Consider the following 19542-nt stretch of genomic DNA (forward strand, 5'->3'; position numbering starts at 1 on the left):
TTATTGTTGTTATATGAAAAACAAATATTGCATTCAAAGAAACGGTAGAGACAACCAGAGACAGTGTCTGTTGCACACAGGTTTATTTAACAATATGGTATATAAGTACGAAATGAGCCATTTTAGCCAGTTTGTACATTGATCTCATTCTTTTCTTTTTTTGCTTTTGCATATTTACAGTATTGTCCATCTGCGTGATTTACATTAGAGAACAGTTCACCATCAATTCAAGTTTAATGCAAGAAGAGAAAGAAATAAAGGATGCACAGAACTCTCTCTGAACACAAATCAGCAGTCTGACGGGTCGTATCGCACCACAGGCAAAAAGAGGGCTTCAGGTCTTCATGAGAAGTTCTTTCAATCCAAGGAGAAACAAAGCAACGGTAATTTTTTTCTAAACATCTGCAAGACAGAAATACTGGGTCCAAGCCAGTAAAAAGAAACATTCCGGCACCTTTGAGTGAACAAGCTTTAAGGCTCATTTATACGTTGTTGCATGATAAAAATGACATAAATTCAACTTGGGGAAAAAAGGTGTCGATGTGAGACGGTCATGCGACTACGTATAAATTACAGCCCGATTTATCCTTAGTTGCGTGCCAGTGCCGTGCGCCTAAATAGAGCCTCCAAAATGTTACATGTACAAGGTTAACAGAATATTTTACTTACAGTATGTATTTTGTTGCTGCATGCAGTTGCATTTAATTCAGTTTTGGACCAGGCAAGGATGTATATTTGTGAGGGGGATTGTCAGGGGGAAACAATTGTGTGTCAATTGTTTCATCCCTCAGTTTAGTTATTTTCATTGTGTCCTTAAAAATCAACTCGTCACGACGCGACACTTTGCGAGCTTGTAGATCGGCTATTGTTGTGAGAGAGACTGGCACGCAACTAAATCAGGCTTAAGCCCAAGTGCAGGTTTTTTGCACCCCTGCATCATGTCGTGTTTGGGTGTGTGCAATAGTTCCTAGTTCTATACAAATATGTGAATCTCCCATAGGCTCTGCAAACAGGAAAGAAAGTATGTCTTCCCGAAAGGCATGTCCTTTTGAAAAATTGTAGATTAGCACACCGTTTCTCAACACCAGGTCCAGGGTCCACCAGGGGTCCAAATGGACCTTTAGGGGTCTGTAACGAAGAGTTACTAAGAGTTACAGACCTGGTGGTCCCGGGACCAGACGGTGAGAAACACTGTATTAGAATAAATTAGCCAGGAATGAAGAAAGGGAGCAAGAGGTGAAACCTGGCAAAAACAAAAGTTCCCCAACAAATTATTTTACAGTCATCAACACAAAAACGCTATTCATTCTGCAAAGGTACAAAATAAAAAAAAATCTTAATAAAATGAAATCATCTTTTTTGTTTTGGGAAGTTTCATTAAAAAAGTCCATACCAGAGCATAACAAATTAGAAGGAAAAAAAAACAAAAACAAATTAAAACAACACAAAGACCATGACAAAATTCTTTCATATCTGGTCTGAACCAAAAAATATATTCTTTGTGTCTTAATTGTCCTCTTTTTAAACAGCAATTATTCAAGTCCCTCCATATGTTGGAAGAAAACGCAGTCCCTTGGTTTAAGGAAACGTTCACAGTCCATAGGCCTCGTGACTCATTTCTTTAGACTTTTTACATCATTAGGTACAAAAAAATGTCTTGGTTGAAAACACAGATGAAGGCCTTTATTCATCTTATGAAATGCTACAATCCTTCAACAAACTTCTCTAGTGTGTCTCCCGTGGTGTCTCCCACCATACTCATGTCATTGCTTAACCCCCCTCGATTTGGTGTGTTAAGCTGTGGGAGCATGGCACTCTGCTCCGGCGTGCCCATGTGTCCCTGCTCCATAGAGCCTGGCATTGGGCCTCCGAGGCCGGGGTGAGGGGAGCTGGAGTGGAGGGCACCGTGCTGGGGAGAAGGCTGGGGTTGTATTCGTGGGGAGGGGCTGGAATGCGGGGGTTGCTGTGAAGGTGGACAGGGAGATTGCACCGGGGCCGGGGACCGCACTTGGTTCCCCAGGGCGTTGGCCATGGCCTGGCCAGGTAAGTGTGCCCCACCCTGCGGCTGGCCTTGCAGCATGTGGGGCTGAGGGCTCATCGAGTTGGCCTGCGTTGGAGAGCCCATGTGCTGCTTCAACATCTGCTGCTGCTGTTGCTGTTGGAGCAAGCGCTGTTGGAGGATGTTCTGGGTCCCGTCCATGCCCATGCCAGGCTGACCCATCTGGGCCATGGGAGGAAGCTGGCCCATAGGCCCCCCGCCTCCCTGCATAGCCATCTGCTGTTGCATACGGAGCTGCGAGTAGCTAGCCGGCCCCGGCTGCTGCTGGGGGAACTGACCGTGTCCCTGAGGCATGCCCGCCTGCTGCTGATTCAGCTGTATCTGCTGCATGCGGAGCAGCTGCCTGCGGTACAGCTGGGGGTTGCCGTTGTGAGCAGCGTTCATCATCTGTCCCTGAGGGCCCATAGGGGGCATTCCCTGGGGCCCTGCTTGCTGAGGAGGCTGCTGCTGAGGCGGCATCCCCGGCCTCTGTACCTGACCCGACTGCATGGCTGCCATGGCCTGCATCCCTGCCGGGGCACCCAGCATGGCCTGAGGGTTCTGCTGCTGCTGTGCCTGAGGCTGGCTGGCCTGGTACTTGGCTGTCCTCTGTTTGATGAAGGCAGCCATGAGGTGGGGGTTGGACTTGAGAATGTTGAGGACCTGCTGTTGTTGCTGGGGGGAGCTGGGCGACTTGAGTGTGCGCAGCAGGTCCTGTAACGCGTTGGGTGCAATATTGCCCGCAATGCCCGGCATCCCCCGGGGCATACCCTGCTGCTGGGGCGTCATGCCCGGCTGCGAGGGCCCCTGGGGGTTCATGACGCCGGGCATCTGGAGGCCCTGCTGCTGTGGCATCATGGGCCTCTGTATGAGCTGGCCCTGCTGGGCCATGGGACTTCCCTGAGCCGGCTGAGGGGCCATAGGGCCCTGCTGGGGAGGCACCTGCTGCTGGGGTCCCGGGGGGTTCTGCATGGGTGTCTGCATGCCTGGACCCCACTGGCCCTGCTGCATGGCCTGCATCACTTGGGGGCCCCGTGGCCCCTGCATCATTTGCATCTGGCCTGCCATGGGTCCCACCATTCGGGGGTGGTTCATGGGAACCCCGTTCATCGGGTAGTTCTGCTGCTGCTGCTGCTGCTGCTGTTGTTGTTGTTGTTGTTGCTGCTGCTTGGCCTTGGCTACCATCTCGATCTGTCTGGCCACCTTCAGGGCTGCCAGCGGGGCCTGTGGCGGTTGTTGTAGTAGTTGTTGTTGCTGCTGCTGCTGCTGCTGCGGTGGTGGAGGCGTCTGCTGAGCCTGTTGCTGCTGGGGGGGCATGCTGGGGAGGGGCGACTGCTGCTGATGGAGAGGGGAAGACTGAGGCCCCGGTTTGCCCTGTGGGACCGGCGTGGGGGGCTGGCTGCTGCGACCGTTGTTGGAGAAGCCTTGGGCCATGGTGGCCAGATTAGGCGGCTGCTGCTGCTGCTGCTGTTGGGGCTGGTTGGGCATAGGCTGGGGAGTTTGGGGCGTGGAGGGCTGCTGCCCAGAGTTGGGGGTGCCGGGAGCGGTTGAGGTAGGTGGAGACGGCAGGGGCATCCCCCGTCCTGCCATGGTGGCCATTCTGCGCCGCATCATCTGGGCCTGCTGGAGGCGGTGCTGCAGCTGCTGCTGGCGCAGTTTGTGCTTGATGTTCAGACAGAAGGGAACGGGACACTTGTTTTCCTGACAGTGCTTGGCGTGGTAGCAGCACAGAGCGATGAGCTGCTTGCACACGGGGCAGCCTCCGTTGGTCTTGCGCTTGCAGCCCTTCGTGTGCTGCACCACCCTCTTCATCTTCTGGCAGGATGGCAGGGAGCAGTTGGCGTTGCGGCACTGGCAGGCGTGGACCAGAGACTGGATGCAGCGCTGGATGCTGAGGCGCCGGCTCTCCTGGGGGCTCTTGGACGACTCTGAATTCTGGCTGTTGCCGTCGTCATCCAGGCCTAAGCCCCACTTCACCATCTGGTGTTCGTGTCCCGTAGAGTTGTAGCAGTTGATGCATAGGTCAAAGTCCTGAAGAGAGGAATGGGAGGACAAAGATGGTTAAAAGCAACATTTAATATCATACAAAATTATTTACTATATTTAACTAAAATCATGACTAAAACATTATTTGGGAAAACATTATTTGTTAATGGAAACTAAAATAAGAACCTCCCCCCCAAAAAAACAACAACTAACGAAAAAATAATAGTAAATGTGGTGAAATTATCTTACATTAATTCAGGCTATTAAGGCAGATTAAAGATTTTGCTTGTGGTAATTACACAGCTCTGCTGTGGGTTGATCAGTGTTAATGGTTCATGGTGTACAAGATTGAAATGACTTTGCTCAATATCTGAAGTAATGCATTCTTTCATCATAACCTTTTTAGATTCTATAAATCAAGTATTTCCCTCATAATAACCTAAAAATAAGACAAACTAAATAAAAACGAAACAAAAACAAAGCTGCACCATGTAACTTTCCTCTTCCATCCCGGATTTGAACCCGGTTTCCTGTGCAACTTGCTGACATGTTTTACCATTGAGCTAATAGAGCCTGGCTGCTTGCTCAGGCAATACATTTAATCTTGACCTTCAGGTCAAAAGTCGTGTCAGATCCTGGGTCTAGGTGAGACATGACCTTTGACACAATCTAAAAGTCTCAATAGAAGAGCAGGGAGACAAAATAGAACCACCCCAATTGTATAAGTTATATTGTGTTAACATACATAATGATAGGGCAGAATTACATAATAAAACAATGTATATTTGTAAACTAGAATAACTCTGCAGTGTACGTGCAGGTACGTTTGCGTTCCCCACCTCGCAGACGGTGCAGTGCCAGCGCGTCTCCACGTGGTGCTTGCATTCGTTGCAGGTGTAGACGAAGCGGTCTTGCCCCTGGTTGTGCAGCTCCACCAGCATGCACATGCTGCTCCACTTGCACCTCCTCAGGGAGCTGAACTCCCAGTGCTTGTCCCTGGCCAGAGTCAGGAAGGCGTCGCGACCGTCCATCAGGTCGTTGGCCAGAAGCGGGTCGGGGTCCATGATGGGCGGCAGCGTGTTGATGGAGGGCCCGGCGTGGAGGTGGATCACAAAGAACACCTGGAGCCACAGAGATACAGTATGCATCAGATCACTGCGCAGGTGGGTACATTTGTTATTTCACCAGTGGTTTTCAAACCAGCAAGTGAAAATCTCAAGGCACACCTCATATCTAAACAAAATGGCCTCTATAACATGTTATCGCTCTGTAAACTGTTTATTTTGATTTACTAATGTCAAATAAAAAGTTCAAAATATTTGGTTTCAGGTTATAGAATTTGCCTCCGTTTTCGAAAATAAGTGCAATCTGATCAGCGCAATATAGGAGTAGATTTTCAGGCCGCATAGCAGCCTGAAAATCTAGTAATATATACGTATATACACTGTATATTATATCCAATTTATATATCAACAATTATGTGTGGTTGTCACCTAGACTTGTCTCACGGCACATCGTGGGAACCACTGATTTACACCATGTATTGGCATTTGCGCTTTGCTAACAACCTTCTTGAAAAGCAGAAATCAGAATGAACTATATCAGATGGTGAGTACAGTGCACAGTGCAGATCAAAGGACGTAACCATGGACGTAACAAAGGCAGGCGTACAGTGATGTTTCAAGAGTTCCAAAACAACCAAATCCATCTATGACTAGGATGAGTGTTTCTCCAGAACTTGCCAGCTCCATACGGGCAGGCTTTCCGAATGGCAGGCACACTTTCGGAATGGCGGCCACGCCCCGAACGGGCACTGCATTAGTATGTTTACTGAGGCTTGTTTTTTTAAATATATATTTTGGGGGCTTTTCTGCGTTTATTTGAGAGGAAAGTAGGCTGACAGGAAATGGGGAGAGAGATGGGGGGATGACACAATAAAGGTCGTTACCAGACATGTGGTGTGCGCCTGGACCGCTAGGCCAGCGGGCACCCCCTGAGGCTTGTTTTAAAATGTTCATAATCTCCCACCTCTTTATGCTTCTCCATGGAGGCGTAGAGTTTCTGGGACAGGTCATTGGCTACATTCGGCATCCCAGGCTTCTTCTTATTGGCTCGGCTCACACTGCTCTTGTTTTTGTTGGTCTTTTTGTTGTTCTTCTTCTTGGCGTTCTTGCTGTCGGGTGGCACTCCCTGGTAAGAAAAAAAAACAAATGAGTACGGGCGTCGCAGAGGGCCATAGGTTACGTGCAAACGACGAGATGAGGTTATGCAATTAAACAGAGTGGTTATACAAAGTCTGAGTGGCTGCTGAAAGCTTTTATATAATGAAGACTTGAGGGCGTGGGGAGGGATCTGGGCTGTTGTTGTTTTTTTGTTCATATTGACTGTTGTTTGTGTTTAGATGCTCACTTCATCTTCCTCCATCTTACCTCTGGAGTTTCGCAGGAGGTAGTGTTCTCCTCCTTCTTCCTCTCCTCCTCCTCCTGCTCCAGCTCCTTGATGCTCTCCTCCAGCACGTTGGGCCAGAAGTCTCCTTCGAAGTAGGGCAACTCGCAGGCACTGGTTAGTCTGTCGTCTGTCGCCTGCTTGAAAATGTCCTGCGCGCACACATGCACACACAAAAAAAGTCTTGTGTCAGGTTAAGTACAAAGCGCACACTAAAAGCTCATTTCTGCTACACTGCATGACAGTTTTCGCATTACAAAAATGTCATTTTAAACAGAGAAAGGGTCACATCAACACCTTTCCAGTTGAAAATATGTTATTTTTGTCAACATGGTACATATCAGCCTTTAACCCATTGAGACCTGAAGCCGATTCTACATGTCTCCTAAATCTCAACAGTTTTCTGAAAAACCTATGTTTCTATATCAGTGGTGCTCAATCTTTTTCATGTCAAGGACCCCCAAAATGATATGTATTTGGCCGCGGACCCCCACCAAAATATATTGTTCCAGGGACCCCCAGAAGCAACGATTTGAGTTAAAAATGTTCGCTTTAAAAATATTTATATTCAAATATTTTCACACATTTTCACGATTTTTCAAAAATAGCAGATCTACAAGTTCATAGCGCGGCACTCGGTGCCGCGCTATGAGCTTGTATATCTGCTATTTTTGAATAGCCAAAGTGTACAATAATGCTTTTTAGCTCAAATCTAAAAATTACACAGTTCCAGGTCTTAAAGGGTTAAAGAAGGAACGATCGTAACTCTTCACATCAGATCAAATTTCTAATTATACATTAAAATATCCCATAAATGCATTGAACAAATCAACAATTGGATGTGCCATCATTTTCTTAAGTAATAGTTTTTGGAGCCAAGGAAGATTAAAAGTCAGCGCCCAGCTCCAATCAGTAATGTTAAAAACTTCTGGCCAAGTCAAAAACCTTGGTGTAGTCAAGGACTCAGACCTGAATTTAAAACAGCCAAATCACAAAGTCAGCCTATTATCACCTAAAAATTATAGCACGGGTCAAAGGACTTAGCAGGATCTAGAAAAACATCATCTTCAGTAGACTTGTCTTTACAGGTCTACGCAGTTCTTAAATTCTTACACTGGCTACCTGTGTGTCAAATAATTGATTTAAAAATACTACTGTTGGCTTTGAATGTTTTAGGGCCAAAATACATTTCTGATCTTGTGCGATATCATGAACCATCCAGATCTCTCAGGTCATCTGGGAAAGGTCTGCTTTCTGTTACTAAAACCAGAAATAAACGTGGGGAAGCAGCATTTGGTTTTTATGCACCACATATCTGGAACAAACTGCAGGTCTGCTGCCACTCTTATTTCTTTTAAAACACAACTACAGACCTTACTGTTTTCCGCTGCCTTTGATGGAGTTACTTTTATTTATTGTATTTTTTTTAATCTTCTGCATTTAATCTAAAACACAGGCAACTTAAACCAAGGAGAGTAACAAGATATAGGCACACAACTATGAAGATAAAAGATCTTAAAAAAAAAAAAACAGTATGGTTTGTGGTTATGCAAAATGACAGAATTGTATCTGTCATTTTTACTTCTTTTGTTTTACGCATCCTACTGTCATTGTATAATTGTGGTTCCTTTGCTTGATGTTCTGTGTTAAGTAAGCCTTGTTGAAATGTGCTATACAAATAAAATGACCTTGCCTTACACAAAACTACACAATTTGTCCTACAACACATGACATCCTGGTCATCAGCCTGACCTTGAAATCCTGTAGGATCCTCTCAGCATACGCCTTGTCCAGCATCTTTCTGTACCACTCCTGCAGCCTCTTGGGTTTGGGGATCTTCTGGTCGATAGGGTGGCAGTGGAAAATGTAGTCATCTCCTTCACTGGGAGGGCAGGCCCAGATGTGACCCATCACATACCTGTAAGGGGAAATGACATGTGTCACTTTGGCACTCGCCAAGAAAGCTCCGTTAACTACTTTCAACCTGGCGTCCCCATTTTCACTAAAGGTGAACATTTTCTAAACTTTTCAAAAATCGACTCATGCTTGAGCTCCACATGGGAATGCCGTGGCACATCATGTGGATCTCAGACTTCATGTGGCCAGTCTGTGACGTCTATGACATGGGTTTTCAACTGATTATGAACCAGGGATCACCACCCTGACTGAGAATCAACCTGGGGACCACTGTTGTGTTGGGAGGGGGGATATGGGCGTGGTGTGGAGGAAAAAGCTTGAAATTAAATAATGACTGTTCAGGCCTTAATTTAATTTGTTAATTCGAGGTGAATTAAATCAAGCCCTTAACAGTCATTATTTAACTGAGATATGCTAGTGGTCCAGAGCTCAGAAAAGATTGAGAACCACTGATCCATTCCTTTCCCATGGTTGCCCTTATTCTGTTCTCTTAACCGTCCATATTAAACTCATGTTAACTGATTCATTGCAATATATGTATGAGCAAGCACATGCGATTGATATGGGCACATTTCCTACTAATGATGACTCAACCAGGTAAACAGGTACAGTTTCCCTTGAAAACTCCCATTTCGGTGGAAGTTCTTGACATCCGACTTCCAAGTAACTGACAACATTGATGCGTCATCATCACGTCATCACACTGTTGATGGTCAGGGACCACCTTCACGGACCACCAGTGGTCCACGGACCACCAGTTGAAAACCCATGGTCTATGACATATGACTCCAAACACCGTTGACACCACAAAGTATAAAATAGGGCCAAAGATCGTCACGTTGTTCTTACACTTACCCCAGTTTCTTTACGTATTCCAGGTACCCTATTAAGATCTCATGGTAGACTGCAGTCCTTAGCCCGCGGGGTTTGAAGAAGTGAATACTGTCGAGGTACGATATGTAAACCCGTCTGCAAGGAACGCCAGGAGGAGAACAGGTTACAACGTGGCAGCGTATCCAAAAACCTACATTCAATCCCCAAGACCATCCCGCCTGGCTGGGTGTGCCAGTATCACCATAGTTTTCTGGGTTGTTGGTTTTTCTTACCTGGTGTTGGGGAAGGGGCACTCCGAGCCGTACTCCTGCACATGCATGCCGAAGAAGCACACGTCCGTCCCGTCAATTTCCTCAAATGCAAAAAGTGCTTTGGTTCTGTAAGGGAAGGTATCCACCATTTCACCCGTGTCCACAAACCTGTGCAAAGGGGAGAACAGGAGATAGTTGGATACTGGTCAAGTATTTGATAGAACAAATGTAATAGTTTTAGTTATTATTTAGTTTTTCAGTTTGGTGTTTGATTTAAGTTTAGTTTTAGTTAGTTTTACTAGAGCATACGTACTTTTAGTTAATTTTTTATTTAGTTTTAGTCTTAGATTTATTTTATTTATTATTTGGTACACTATTAGTGTATAGTATAACTATGAGGAAATTCCCCAGGACTTTTTTGTTCTTCTTTTAGCCCAAATGTCTGACAGTACCTTGCGCTTTTTACATTTCTGTCTAATAAAGTATTCAATCAATCAAAGACTTGATTTAGAAAAGCTGAAAAGAATTCTTCCACCATCATATGATGATGATGCTGGAAAAACTATAATGAAGATGATTTTACATGCAATTCTATTTAGTTTGATTTAGTTTTAGTTACATTTTTCATTTCACACAAAATCTTCCCTTTCAGTTTTAGCTAAACTATAATAACCCTTGTATGATGATCGACTGTAACATACACGGCCTGCAAAACCAAGTCATATTACATTACCAAGCACCAATAGAAAAAGCAGTATGACGGACTATCTTTCTTAGAAGAGGAAAACATCCTGTGATCTTTACAAAATGGTCTAAGACGGGGACAGGACACACAACGGCATTTGAAACACTTACCTGGATTTCATGCCAGGCTTGATCTCCACGTTTTTGTCGGAGCTGGCCACCACCCGCACGTACACCTCGCCTGCTTCCGGGTGGTTCTGTCTCTTCAAGTACTTGTTCACTCTGTCCTCAATATACGTGCCCAGCCTGGTAGTCTGCAGCCCTGACAAACACAAATGTGTTAAGGGATTACTTCGGCCGCCCATGTTATTAAGAGGATCACTGGTTTAACATTATGCATAATACACCAGACTTACTTCTGGCTGAAAACTTGTTCTCTTTCTTTGTTTTGCCAGACTTCTTGAGACAGTTGTCACAAACAAATCTGGAAGAGGAGGGAAATTGGTGAAACAGCTTGCTCAAGGTGGTTGATAATAAATCCATCTGAGATCATTCATATTATAATTACAACTTCATTCAAGATTCATCTTAAAAAGAGGTCCAGAGCAGGTCAAATAGACAATACAGATTATATACATTATACATAATTCTTTGGCTCCAGAATGGTAGAGAACCACAGAGAAGTGCACTCACCCTGAAGGCCAGATGACGTCATAGTGCAGCACACAGATCTGATGCATCTTACGTCCGCAGTCTTTACATTCAACATACCTGCCAAAGACACAAACATTCCGCCTTACTTTCATCTCGACGTCATCAGTGAGGATTTACCTTAATAATCATCATGGTAAAGATGAGAGCCACTTAATGCCCTAGACCGGTGTGGGGTCGGGGACTCTCAGGGTTCCTTAACCCTTTAAGACCTGAGACCGATTCTACAAAATGTTTTCTGAAAAACCTATGTTTCTATATCGTGGTGCTCAAACTTTTTCATGTCAAGGACCCCCAACATGATATGTATTTGGCCGCCGACCCATCTCAAAATATTTTGTTCCAGGGACCCCCCAGAAGCAAAGATTTGAGATAAAGTGTTCGCTTTAAAATATATATATATTGAAAGATTTGCACACATGTTCACGATTTTACAAAAAATAGCAGATATATATCTTGTATATCTGCTATTTTTTAATAGGCAAAGTGTAAAATAATGCTTTTTAGCTCAAATGAAAAAGTAACAGATGCGTTCCAGGTCTAAATGGGTTAAGGGGGTTCTAAATTCACCGTTCCAAGTCTGTAACTCTTGACAGTCTACAAATGGAACCAAATGGACCCGAGACTGTCGGAGTTAAGGGAGGGTCCTTTAAATTAATACGTTTGAGAACCACTGCCCACGATTGAGACTGTACTTACGGTTCAGGGTCCAACATGTCGTTCTTCTTCTTCTCAAACTGCTCTTTTGATATCATGCTGGGTGTAAAAGAGGGAGAGAGGGGAATCATTTATTAATCGGCCTTTGTGAAGAGTTACTGCAGCATGAAATCCTTTATCCTCATACTTAGTTGACTGGTTTCCCAAAGGCTCTATACTGGGCTCCCTTCTGTTTTTGCACTACACTTAATATCTTTGCCAAAAATAGCCGATCTACAAGCTCACAACGCGTCACAAGCTTGTAGATCGGCTAATTTCGCCGGCTGTCCCCCCCTGCCCAGAACAGGGATGCTAGGGTTCCATGTGGTTAAAAAAAAGACGAAACTTTGCCACAGCGACAAGACGATCACAAAGTGGTGACGGCAACTTACGTCTGCTGCTGTGCCGGGTCGTCCCCTAGCGTCACACTGTTGCCCTGGATCTCGTTGAAGCACTTCTCACAGAAGTGATACCTGTTGGCAATAAGGCCATATTTTGGGTGAACTGCGGCCAGCACGGTACACACAGTAGCAGCACAGGCAAACCAGAATGCAGAGTGAACCGAGGACGGAGCATGGGTAACGAACGGACAAGCGGCAGGAGACGCACACATACACACAGGGCAGAGGTGCAGGTTAGTCACAATGGAAATGGTCTCATTCAAACTGCCACAGAAATGGGAAATAAAAAACACGCTGCAATGTTGTGTTAACCCATTAAGACCTGGAACTGTGTCATTTTTAGATTTGAGCTAAAAAGCATTATTTTACACTTTGGGCTATTCAAAAATAGCAGATATACAAGCTCATAGCGCGGCACCGAGTGCCGCGCTACGAGCTTGTAGATCTGCTATTTTTGAAAAATCGTGAAAATGTGTGCAAATCTTCTGAATATATATTTTTTTACAGCGAACATTTTTAACTCAAATCTTTGCTTCTGGGGGTCCCTGGAACAAAATATTTTGATGGGGGTCCGCGGCCAAATACATATAATTCTGGGGGTTCTTGACATGAAAAAGATTGAGCACCACTGATATAGAAACATAGGTTTTTCAGAATACTGTTGAGATTTAGGAGACCTGTAGAATCGGCTTCAGGTCTCAATGGGTTAATGGAAAAAGTTAATGAATGCCAATGACAAATTAGTTTGAAGTATGGGGATGCCATCTGGACTGCATGCCGAGATATGCATCACTACTTTCACTAGTCATTCAATTCATACATGACAAGCATTGTGAGGTGGATGATTATGATCATGACAGGAGTGGAGGGAGGTGCAGAAAGTTTCAAAGCTGCGTATATGGTTTCAGACGCCTTTAACTTTTACACACAACAGATGAGAAGCAGTTCAGATGAGCCTTCTCTACATCGTCTTAGAAATTTGGTTCCAGGTTTTGTCTTTGATGAAATGACCAGCACTGGCTCCCAAAAAATACTGCTCAATTTTCAGCTTGCCAAGAACTTTCTCTGCTCTTCTAGTTACCCATTAAATCCTCATCCTCAAGCACTGAGACCTTCTGCCAGAAGTGCTATATTATACCTTGATAAGCCTCGCAGAGTTTTCTGGCGAATGTGTGCAATAAATGAAGCTACTGGAATGCAGTACCGGTTTCTGAACAGCAGGGGGAGCATTGGAGCTGCCTCTAGGACATATGACTCCCCGCAAGCACAGATCGTGCATTTTCTGCTCAAGACACAATATCTACCTCCCGGTGTTTGTCTGTGTCACACCTCTAAAAGAATAATAGTGTGTGGTTTTACATACAGCTATAACTGTATGTTAGGTAGCATTCTAAGCCACATTTTATATACAGTATGTGAGTTGAGCAGCCAGTGCGGGCACCAACATCCTCACCACCTCTCCATCTCTGTCTGTGTCTCCACCACTCAGCCCGGTCAGTATAGGCATTCTTAAGCCAAACTTATTTAGAGTCGTACAATGGTGTGCTGTGCCAAAAATAGCAGATCTAACAAGCTCAGTTGAGCTTGTAGATTTGGCTATTTTTGGCACAGGGTACCACCATACAACAACGAGTATAAATCAGGGTCTTACCTGTTCTGGTAGCTGTAGTAGGTGCCATCCCTGGAGATTGTACACAGCTGTTTGCCATAGCAACACAACGTCTGCGGAGAGAACTCGAACTGTGGACGCAACCAGAGAAAAGTTAATGTCCATTTCTACTTCTTACGGCTGAAAAACATCATTGTGCCCGTCTATTACACGCCCTATTAGGTGCCGTGTCCACTGAGAACGCCTTCTGAGCTGAGGACCGCCGTGGATATCATGTCCATAGCACTCGTATGAAGCGTTTATCAACACCTGCAACGCTCTAATCGATCAACCATTGCTGTGCTCGAGTGTCTTGATCTATGTTATTAGAACAAATAACTTAGCTGAGACAATATAAACATGGACTTCTCGTGGTTGTAGTAATGATTCAACGTCGGGTTGTCACATACAATCAGGAGGATCAAATGACCAGTGCTCCTTTCCAAAGGTTGAACTGCGGCAACAAAAAACTGGCTGAAGCGCAATGGTCAGCGCTGGGAAGAGGAGCCCACCAGCCCATCTCCACCATAGAAATACATACAGACTTGCGCTGCCTACTCAAAAGGCATTTTACATGGACACGGCCCCCACCCTTACAGAGCCATCACTGGTTTCCCTCCTCACCTTCCTGCCGCAGCAGTAGCCCAGGCCCTGCATGACGGAGTCGATCTCGGCCTCGAACACCTCGGCCAGCTTGGTGCAGTACTTGTAGACGCGCGACGTCTTGCGGTTGTAGAGCCAGGCGTTGTTGAACATGACCCATATGTCGTCCACATACTGCCAGGGCTCCTGGTACTGGCCCGTGTCCAGCTTGCGCTTTATGGTGGACAAGTCGATGGGGTTCTTCACGATGTCAAAGTAGTCCTGCGGGGCGGATGCAAATGAACCGTTAAAAGCTTTGTTCAGCCTCAGTTAGGTCCCGTTCATTATCTATGGCACTGGTTCTCAACGGCTGGTCTGGGGACCACCAGGAGTCCAAATGGACCCTTACAGTTCTAACTCTGAGGGTGTACAAATGGAATTAAATGGACCTCTGAGAGTCCATTTGGTTCCATTTGTACACTCCCAGTGTTAAACTACAACTGAGGATTTTACAGTGTAGATTGGGGGTCCGGATATCAAACTGGTGGTCCTTGAAATAAATAAAAAAAGGTTGAGAATCACTCATATCTATAATTCATTTGAGTGGAGCAGGTATGGTGACAGGTGGGTCAACTTACGGGGATGCCCAGTACAATGGGGTCTACGGGCTGTCTGAAGGGCAGTGACTCCGGGTCTTGCCTGTAGAGGGCCTCTAGCGTTGGCATCAGTGCTTGTCTCAGCTCCTCCGGCTTGAAGACTGAAAAGACGACATTACCGTTATCTGAAATGCCAATCACTGACACGGTGGCATGCAGGCTCCTATCTGATAGGAGTTTATGATGGGGAATGCTACAATACGCAGCAAAATCCTGTCTGAATGAACAATAACAATTACATCATGAACAGAACACGTTAATAACTGTTGAAGGACCATACCAGTGTAAACACGTCATTGTCTACTCACAGCTTTGGCCATCTACTGTACACAAACAGACCATTTTGTCATCAATTGCTTCATTTTTTAAGACGTCCCGGTTGTTGGACATTTGCTTACATTTTGTCCAGAGTCATTAAAACGCTACCAAATTTGAGTCAATGTTAGCTTAAGAAAACGGCACACTCTTTGTCTCCATGGACTAATTTCAGCTTAACTTTGATGTGATTTTAAATGACTGTATAAGACAACAATAATGCAACTTTGCTGCAGTACAATTTTGCAAGTTTCAAGTCTCTCCAAATAGATTTCCATACATCACTGAAATGAATGGAGAAAACGGTACACATTGGAATATGGCTGGCAGAAATGCCATGTATAAACAACAAATCGTAGTCAATACACTAAACGTGTCAGACCACCGGGAAGGTTCTTCATAATGTCCAAAGAAATCAACGCTGAGCGTTCTCACTTTTCCTGCGGTTTTGAGCAGGAGAGGTGGTCGACGTGCTGTTAGCACCGCTCTCCTCCTCCTCTTTGGGTTCTGCCTTGATGCTCGGCTTCTTCTCCTCAGTCTCCATTGGCTCTTGCTTTGGCTCCGGCCCATCTGGCTCCTCCTTTTTCACCAACGGGGGTTTGGTTTCCTCTTCCTCCTATGTGGAGACACAGCAACATTTGGCTAATCTCATCTTTGAAAGAATTTCAGTTCAGAGATTAAATACAGGAATGTAAAACTGTGGAACTATACGTCTCTGCAGCACTGTGGCACAAAGACACTTTTTAAAGTTTGACTATAAATAACCTTTTCTACTTCAATACGTCAATATTTAAACATTTGTGGTCAAACTAAGCCTTAGCTCAATTTAGCCACAAAAAGAAACGGCTACTAAATATAATCAATTCTAATCATGGGGATATTTTCATGACCTTATCCAGAGGGTCATGGACCAAATGTCTGATAGGTTTCAAATTAAGTTTTTTTTTTGTGAGCATCCTGAAAAGCATTTCGAAAAAGCAATATCAAGCCTCTATGATTAGGTAGTGTGCACACCTCCATTTTTAAGTCTGTCTGCTTCTTCCCAGAGCTGCAGTCATCCTCTTCATCTTTCAAGTCGGGTTTGCTGTCGCCGCTCATGTCAGGCAGGGCCTGCTGGGAGCTGACCTCTGCCACAGAACCAGGGGTGGGCACTCTGTTGTCTATACTGGCTGCTGCCTGGGACAGCTTCAGGTGGAAAGAGAGACATGTTCTGACACTGATCTTGGAACACAAAGAGCTAAGAGGAGTCAACTTTGAATGCCGACTTATGACACCAATTGATACAAAGCAAGCATCCTATTTGAACAACTCAAATGAAAACACTTAGCCATGAACTTCTATTTAACATCCCTTTAACCACTTTCAACATATGTGGTCCCTATCTAACCACTTTCAATATTTGTGGTCCCTATCTAACCACTTTCAATATTTGTGGTCCCTATTCTGAGAATGTTACAGTATAGGCAAAATGTTTCCCAAAATGTCCACATTTTCAACAGCTCAAATAGAAAATCTACAAGCTTACAACTCATTCAAATTACAATGCGATTTGAGCTTGTAGATGGGCTATTTTCACAATCGTATGACAAAGCATAATAGTAATAATAATGATAATAGTGTTTTTTTTGCACATATATAGAATGTGTTCTCTGCATATAACCCATCTTAACCATTAGGAGCAGGGGCTGCTATTAATATGGAGCAGTTAAGGAAGGAAGTGTCTTGCTCAGGGACACTTCGAGACAGACTGGGCAGCCCAGGGGGCGAACCGGCGACCTTCTGATTACCAGACGGCCTCTCCACCCACTTAGCTATGGCCGCCCTGTGTGTGCATATAAGTATATAGGGCTTAAGTGGTTAAAGGAATGCGTTTGGACAGAACAGCAGAGAGGTTCTTGTGACAGACGCTAGTGAAGGGAACATCAGAGGGCATGGCTTAGGGCTGTCTCACCGGTGTGCTGGGGTGCTGCGGCTGAACTGAGGTGGGTTGCTGCATCTGGCTGGGGGGCTCGGGCTGGGGCTGCAGGGGCGTCAGAGGCTGGGAGGGAGCAGGTGGCGTGCCCAGACCCGAGGGGGGACCGGGTAGGCCGCTGGGGATGTGGGTCGGGGTGGAGTTGGGCCCGCCAGCGGCGGCGGGCGTGGAGGGCTGGGGCTGGGGCTGGGCTTGCGGGGGAGCGTGGTGCTGCTGGGGCGGAGGCTGCTGCAGGTTGGCGGAGGCATTGGGTGGAGGGGTGGAGCGGAGCGGGGGCTGGGCTACGGGGCCACAAGGTAGCTGGGGGCCCAGGGAGCTCATGGCATTCAGGGGGAGGTTAGAGTTCTGCTGCTGCTGCTGGAGGGGGGGGGGGGGTAGAGCCACCATTAACAACTGAGGCCTTTAGCTGACGCTCTAATCCAGAGCAACTCACAAAGTGCAAAATCAGAGTAAGCAGAGTAAGCATGAACGCTAGTCAACAAACAACAGGCTAAATAGTCACATACTGTAGGTAGAGTGCCAAGAAAACAAATGTGTGCTTCTAAGAAGCTAGGATACCAGGTAAACAATAAACATCAATCCTAGCATCTGTCTAAACAACATGCTATCTAAATAACATTCTTCACATTTGTGGTCAAGCAAAAGAAATCGAAATAACAAAAACATGAAAGAGTAGCCGACACATTTATCTATCAAAAAGGGTTGACAAGAAGAGATACAAGGAGGTGTGCGGGTGAGAATGATGGTTATTGTGGCAAGATAAACATACTTCTATGCATACCGTATACAAACCAACATGTCCTTGAGCAAGCATTATGATCTAATAAGACTGAAAACAACGCCCAAATCGGTGGTCCTCACCTGAGTGACAGCAGCCTGTACAGTGGGTTGGCCCAGGCCTACATTCACATTCATTCCCCCGCCGCTGGCTGCAGGGAACTGGCCCTGGGGCATGAACTGGCCCTGGTTGGCGCCTGGCTGGCCCACCATGTTATTACCATGACTACCCATCATGCCTGGAGCTTGAGGCATCCTCGACGGGGACATGCCCATCTGGAGAAAGGGAGGAAAAAAAGAATTAAGAAGAGGAAAAAAGCACATGATTGTGGGAGTCGACATCCAGCATTTGAACGTCTGCCAAGACAAATTGAATGAAACGCAACCTCCATATACACAGTACCACGACAACACACCCTTGAACAGGTGCCTGTTTATTGACGAATAAACTGTGCATTAATTTAAAAATCACACATGGCAGCTGATCGAAAGCAGAGAGGGGAATGTTAACAACTTGAGCCCTATATACAGTATACTATATGTACGACAAATGGTGAAAATACAAGATCTACAAGCTCACTTGTAGATCTTAATTTTCACCATTTACAAACGATTTTAGAGAGCTTTGGACACATTTTTAGGATTTGCCCAAACTACAGATGCGGGGTAAATGTTGCTAACAACTTATTAAATCTGGGCCCTAGAGCCCTTCCACCGTTCCACTGGCTAACGGCTGCAGTGGCATTACAGCCATCCAGCTCATCAATGGACCAGGACCTGGGTCAACTCGTTTTTTACAAACGTCGAGATAGTAGAAACAGTACTAGGAGGAAGAAGAGGCAGAGGAGGGCTGGACGAAGACACAGAGGCACTATGCAGCAAACGGAAGGCACAGGGAAGGAGGGACAGAGCCAAAAACTGTCACGGAGAGGGGGAGCGGGAGTAAGGGAACGATGATCTGGAGAAATGAGGCTGTAGAGAGTTAGAGGTGCCAGGAAGGGAGATGGAACAGAGCCACGAGGGCGAGACAGAGGACTGACGGGGGAAATGAGGGAAGGAGAAGAGACATCTCACCGGGGGGACGGAGCTCATGTTCATCTGCTGTGGGTGGTTCATGGGGGAGGCGGCCCGCGCTCCCATGGGTGCCTGAGACATCTGCACGTTCTGCATCGCCATGGGGTTAAACTGATTGATTCCTGTGGGGACAGCAGACACGCACACAATTAAAGGCCTATTTACTGCGCTCGGAGCTGTTGTAATTAAATATTCCATGGTCTGCTGAGCTCGCGGAGTCACTGAAATCGGCTTGGTTAATCATCAGAGCCCCGACTATGTCGTTCATTTAGGATAATGACTCTGGTTAAACAAAACCACACAGGTGCGCGGGTCATCTTGCAAAGTGTGAAGCTACTGTACTTACTATATTTGTCTTATAATCAATCAGTTGAGAGCTTAATGTTGAAAGTCTTTCATTTATAAAAGGGAATTTGCACTATTATTTAGCATTTCATTTTTCTCCTGTGAGTTTAGCCTGTGTATAAAATGGACTGTAAAATAACTCTGACTTAACTAGGCTAGGCTAGTTCTGAAGGACAACCAATTATACGAGGACTGCGATACTAAATTGAT

General features: G+C 45.6%; 1 protein-coding gene across 4 annotated transcripts in view; it reads right to left on the reverse strand.

The window, feature by feature from the left end:
- Positions 1-66: 66 nt before the first annotated feature.
- The window catches only part of crebbpb (CREB binding lysine acetyltransferase b), a 58381-nt gene continuing 38905 nt past the window's right edge, over positions 67-19542 (reverse strand). For 2 of the 4 annotated variants that reach the window (XM_080446801.1, XM_080446799.1), the window contains 20 exons: positions 18988-19109; positions 17998-18189; positions 17116-17493; positions 16179-16349; positions 15600-15780; positions 14832-14950; positions 14236-14475; positions 13615-13703; positions 11955-12035; positions 11566-11622; positions 10849-10926; positions 10572-10639; positions 10327-10477; positions 9493-9639; positions 9242-9355; positions 8222-8387; positions 6454-6621; positions 6053-6214; positions 4864-5145; positions 67-4069 (listed from right to left, as the gene is read on the reverse strand). In XM_080446801.1, coding sequence (XP_080302927.1) covers positions 1703-4069; positions 4864-5145; positions 6053-6214; positions 6454-6621; positions 8222-8387; positions 9242-9355; positions 9493-9639; positions 10327-10477; positions 10572-10639; positions 10849-10926; positions 11566-11622; positions 11955-12035; positions 13615-13703; positions 14236-14475; positions 14832-14950; positions 15600-15780; positions 16179-16349; positions 17116-17493; positions 17998-18189; positions 18988-19109 — 5333 coding nt within the window. In that variant the 3' untranslated portion in view covers positions 67-1702. The remainder of the gene's footprint in view (positions 4070-4863; positions 5146-6052; positions 6215-6453; positions 6622-8221; positions 8388-9241; positions 9356-9492; positions 9640-10326; positions 10478-10571; positions 10640-10848; positions 10927-11565; positions 11623-11954; positions 12036-13614; positions 13704-14235; positions 14476-14831; positions 14951-15599; positions 15781-16178; positions 16350-17115; positions 17494-17997; positions 18190-18987; positions 19110-19542) is intronic. The other 2 variants (XM_080446800.1, XM_080446802.1) reach the window with 2 other exon arrangements.

This window comes from Gymnoscopelus braueri (genome assembly GCF_963280865.1).
Source record: "Gymnoscopelus braueri genome assembly, chromosome: 13".
Classification (NCBI taxonomy): Eukaryota; Metazoa; Chordata; class Actinopteri; order Myctophiformes; family Myctophidae; genus Gymnoscopelus; species Gymnoscopelus braueri.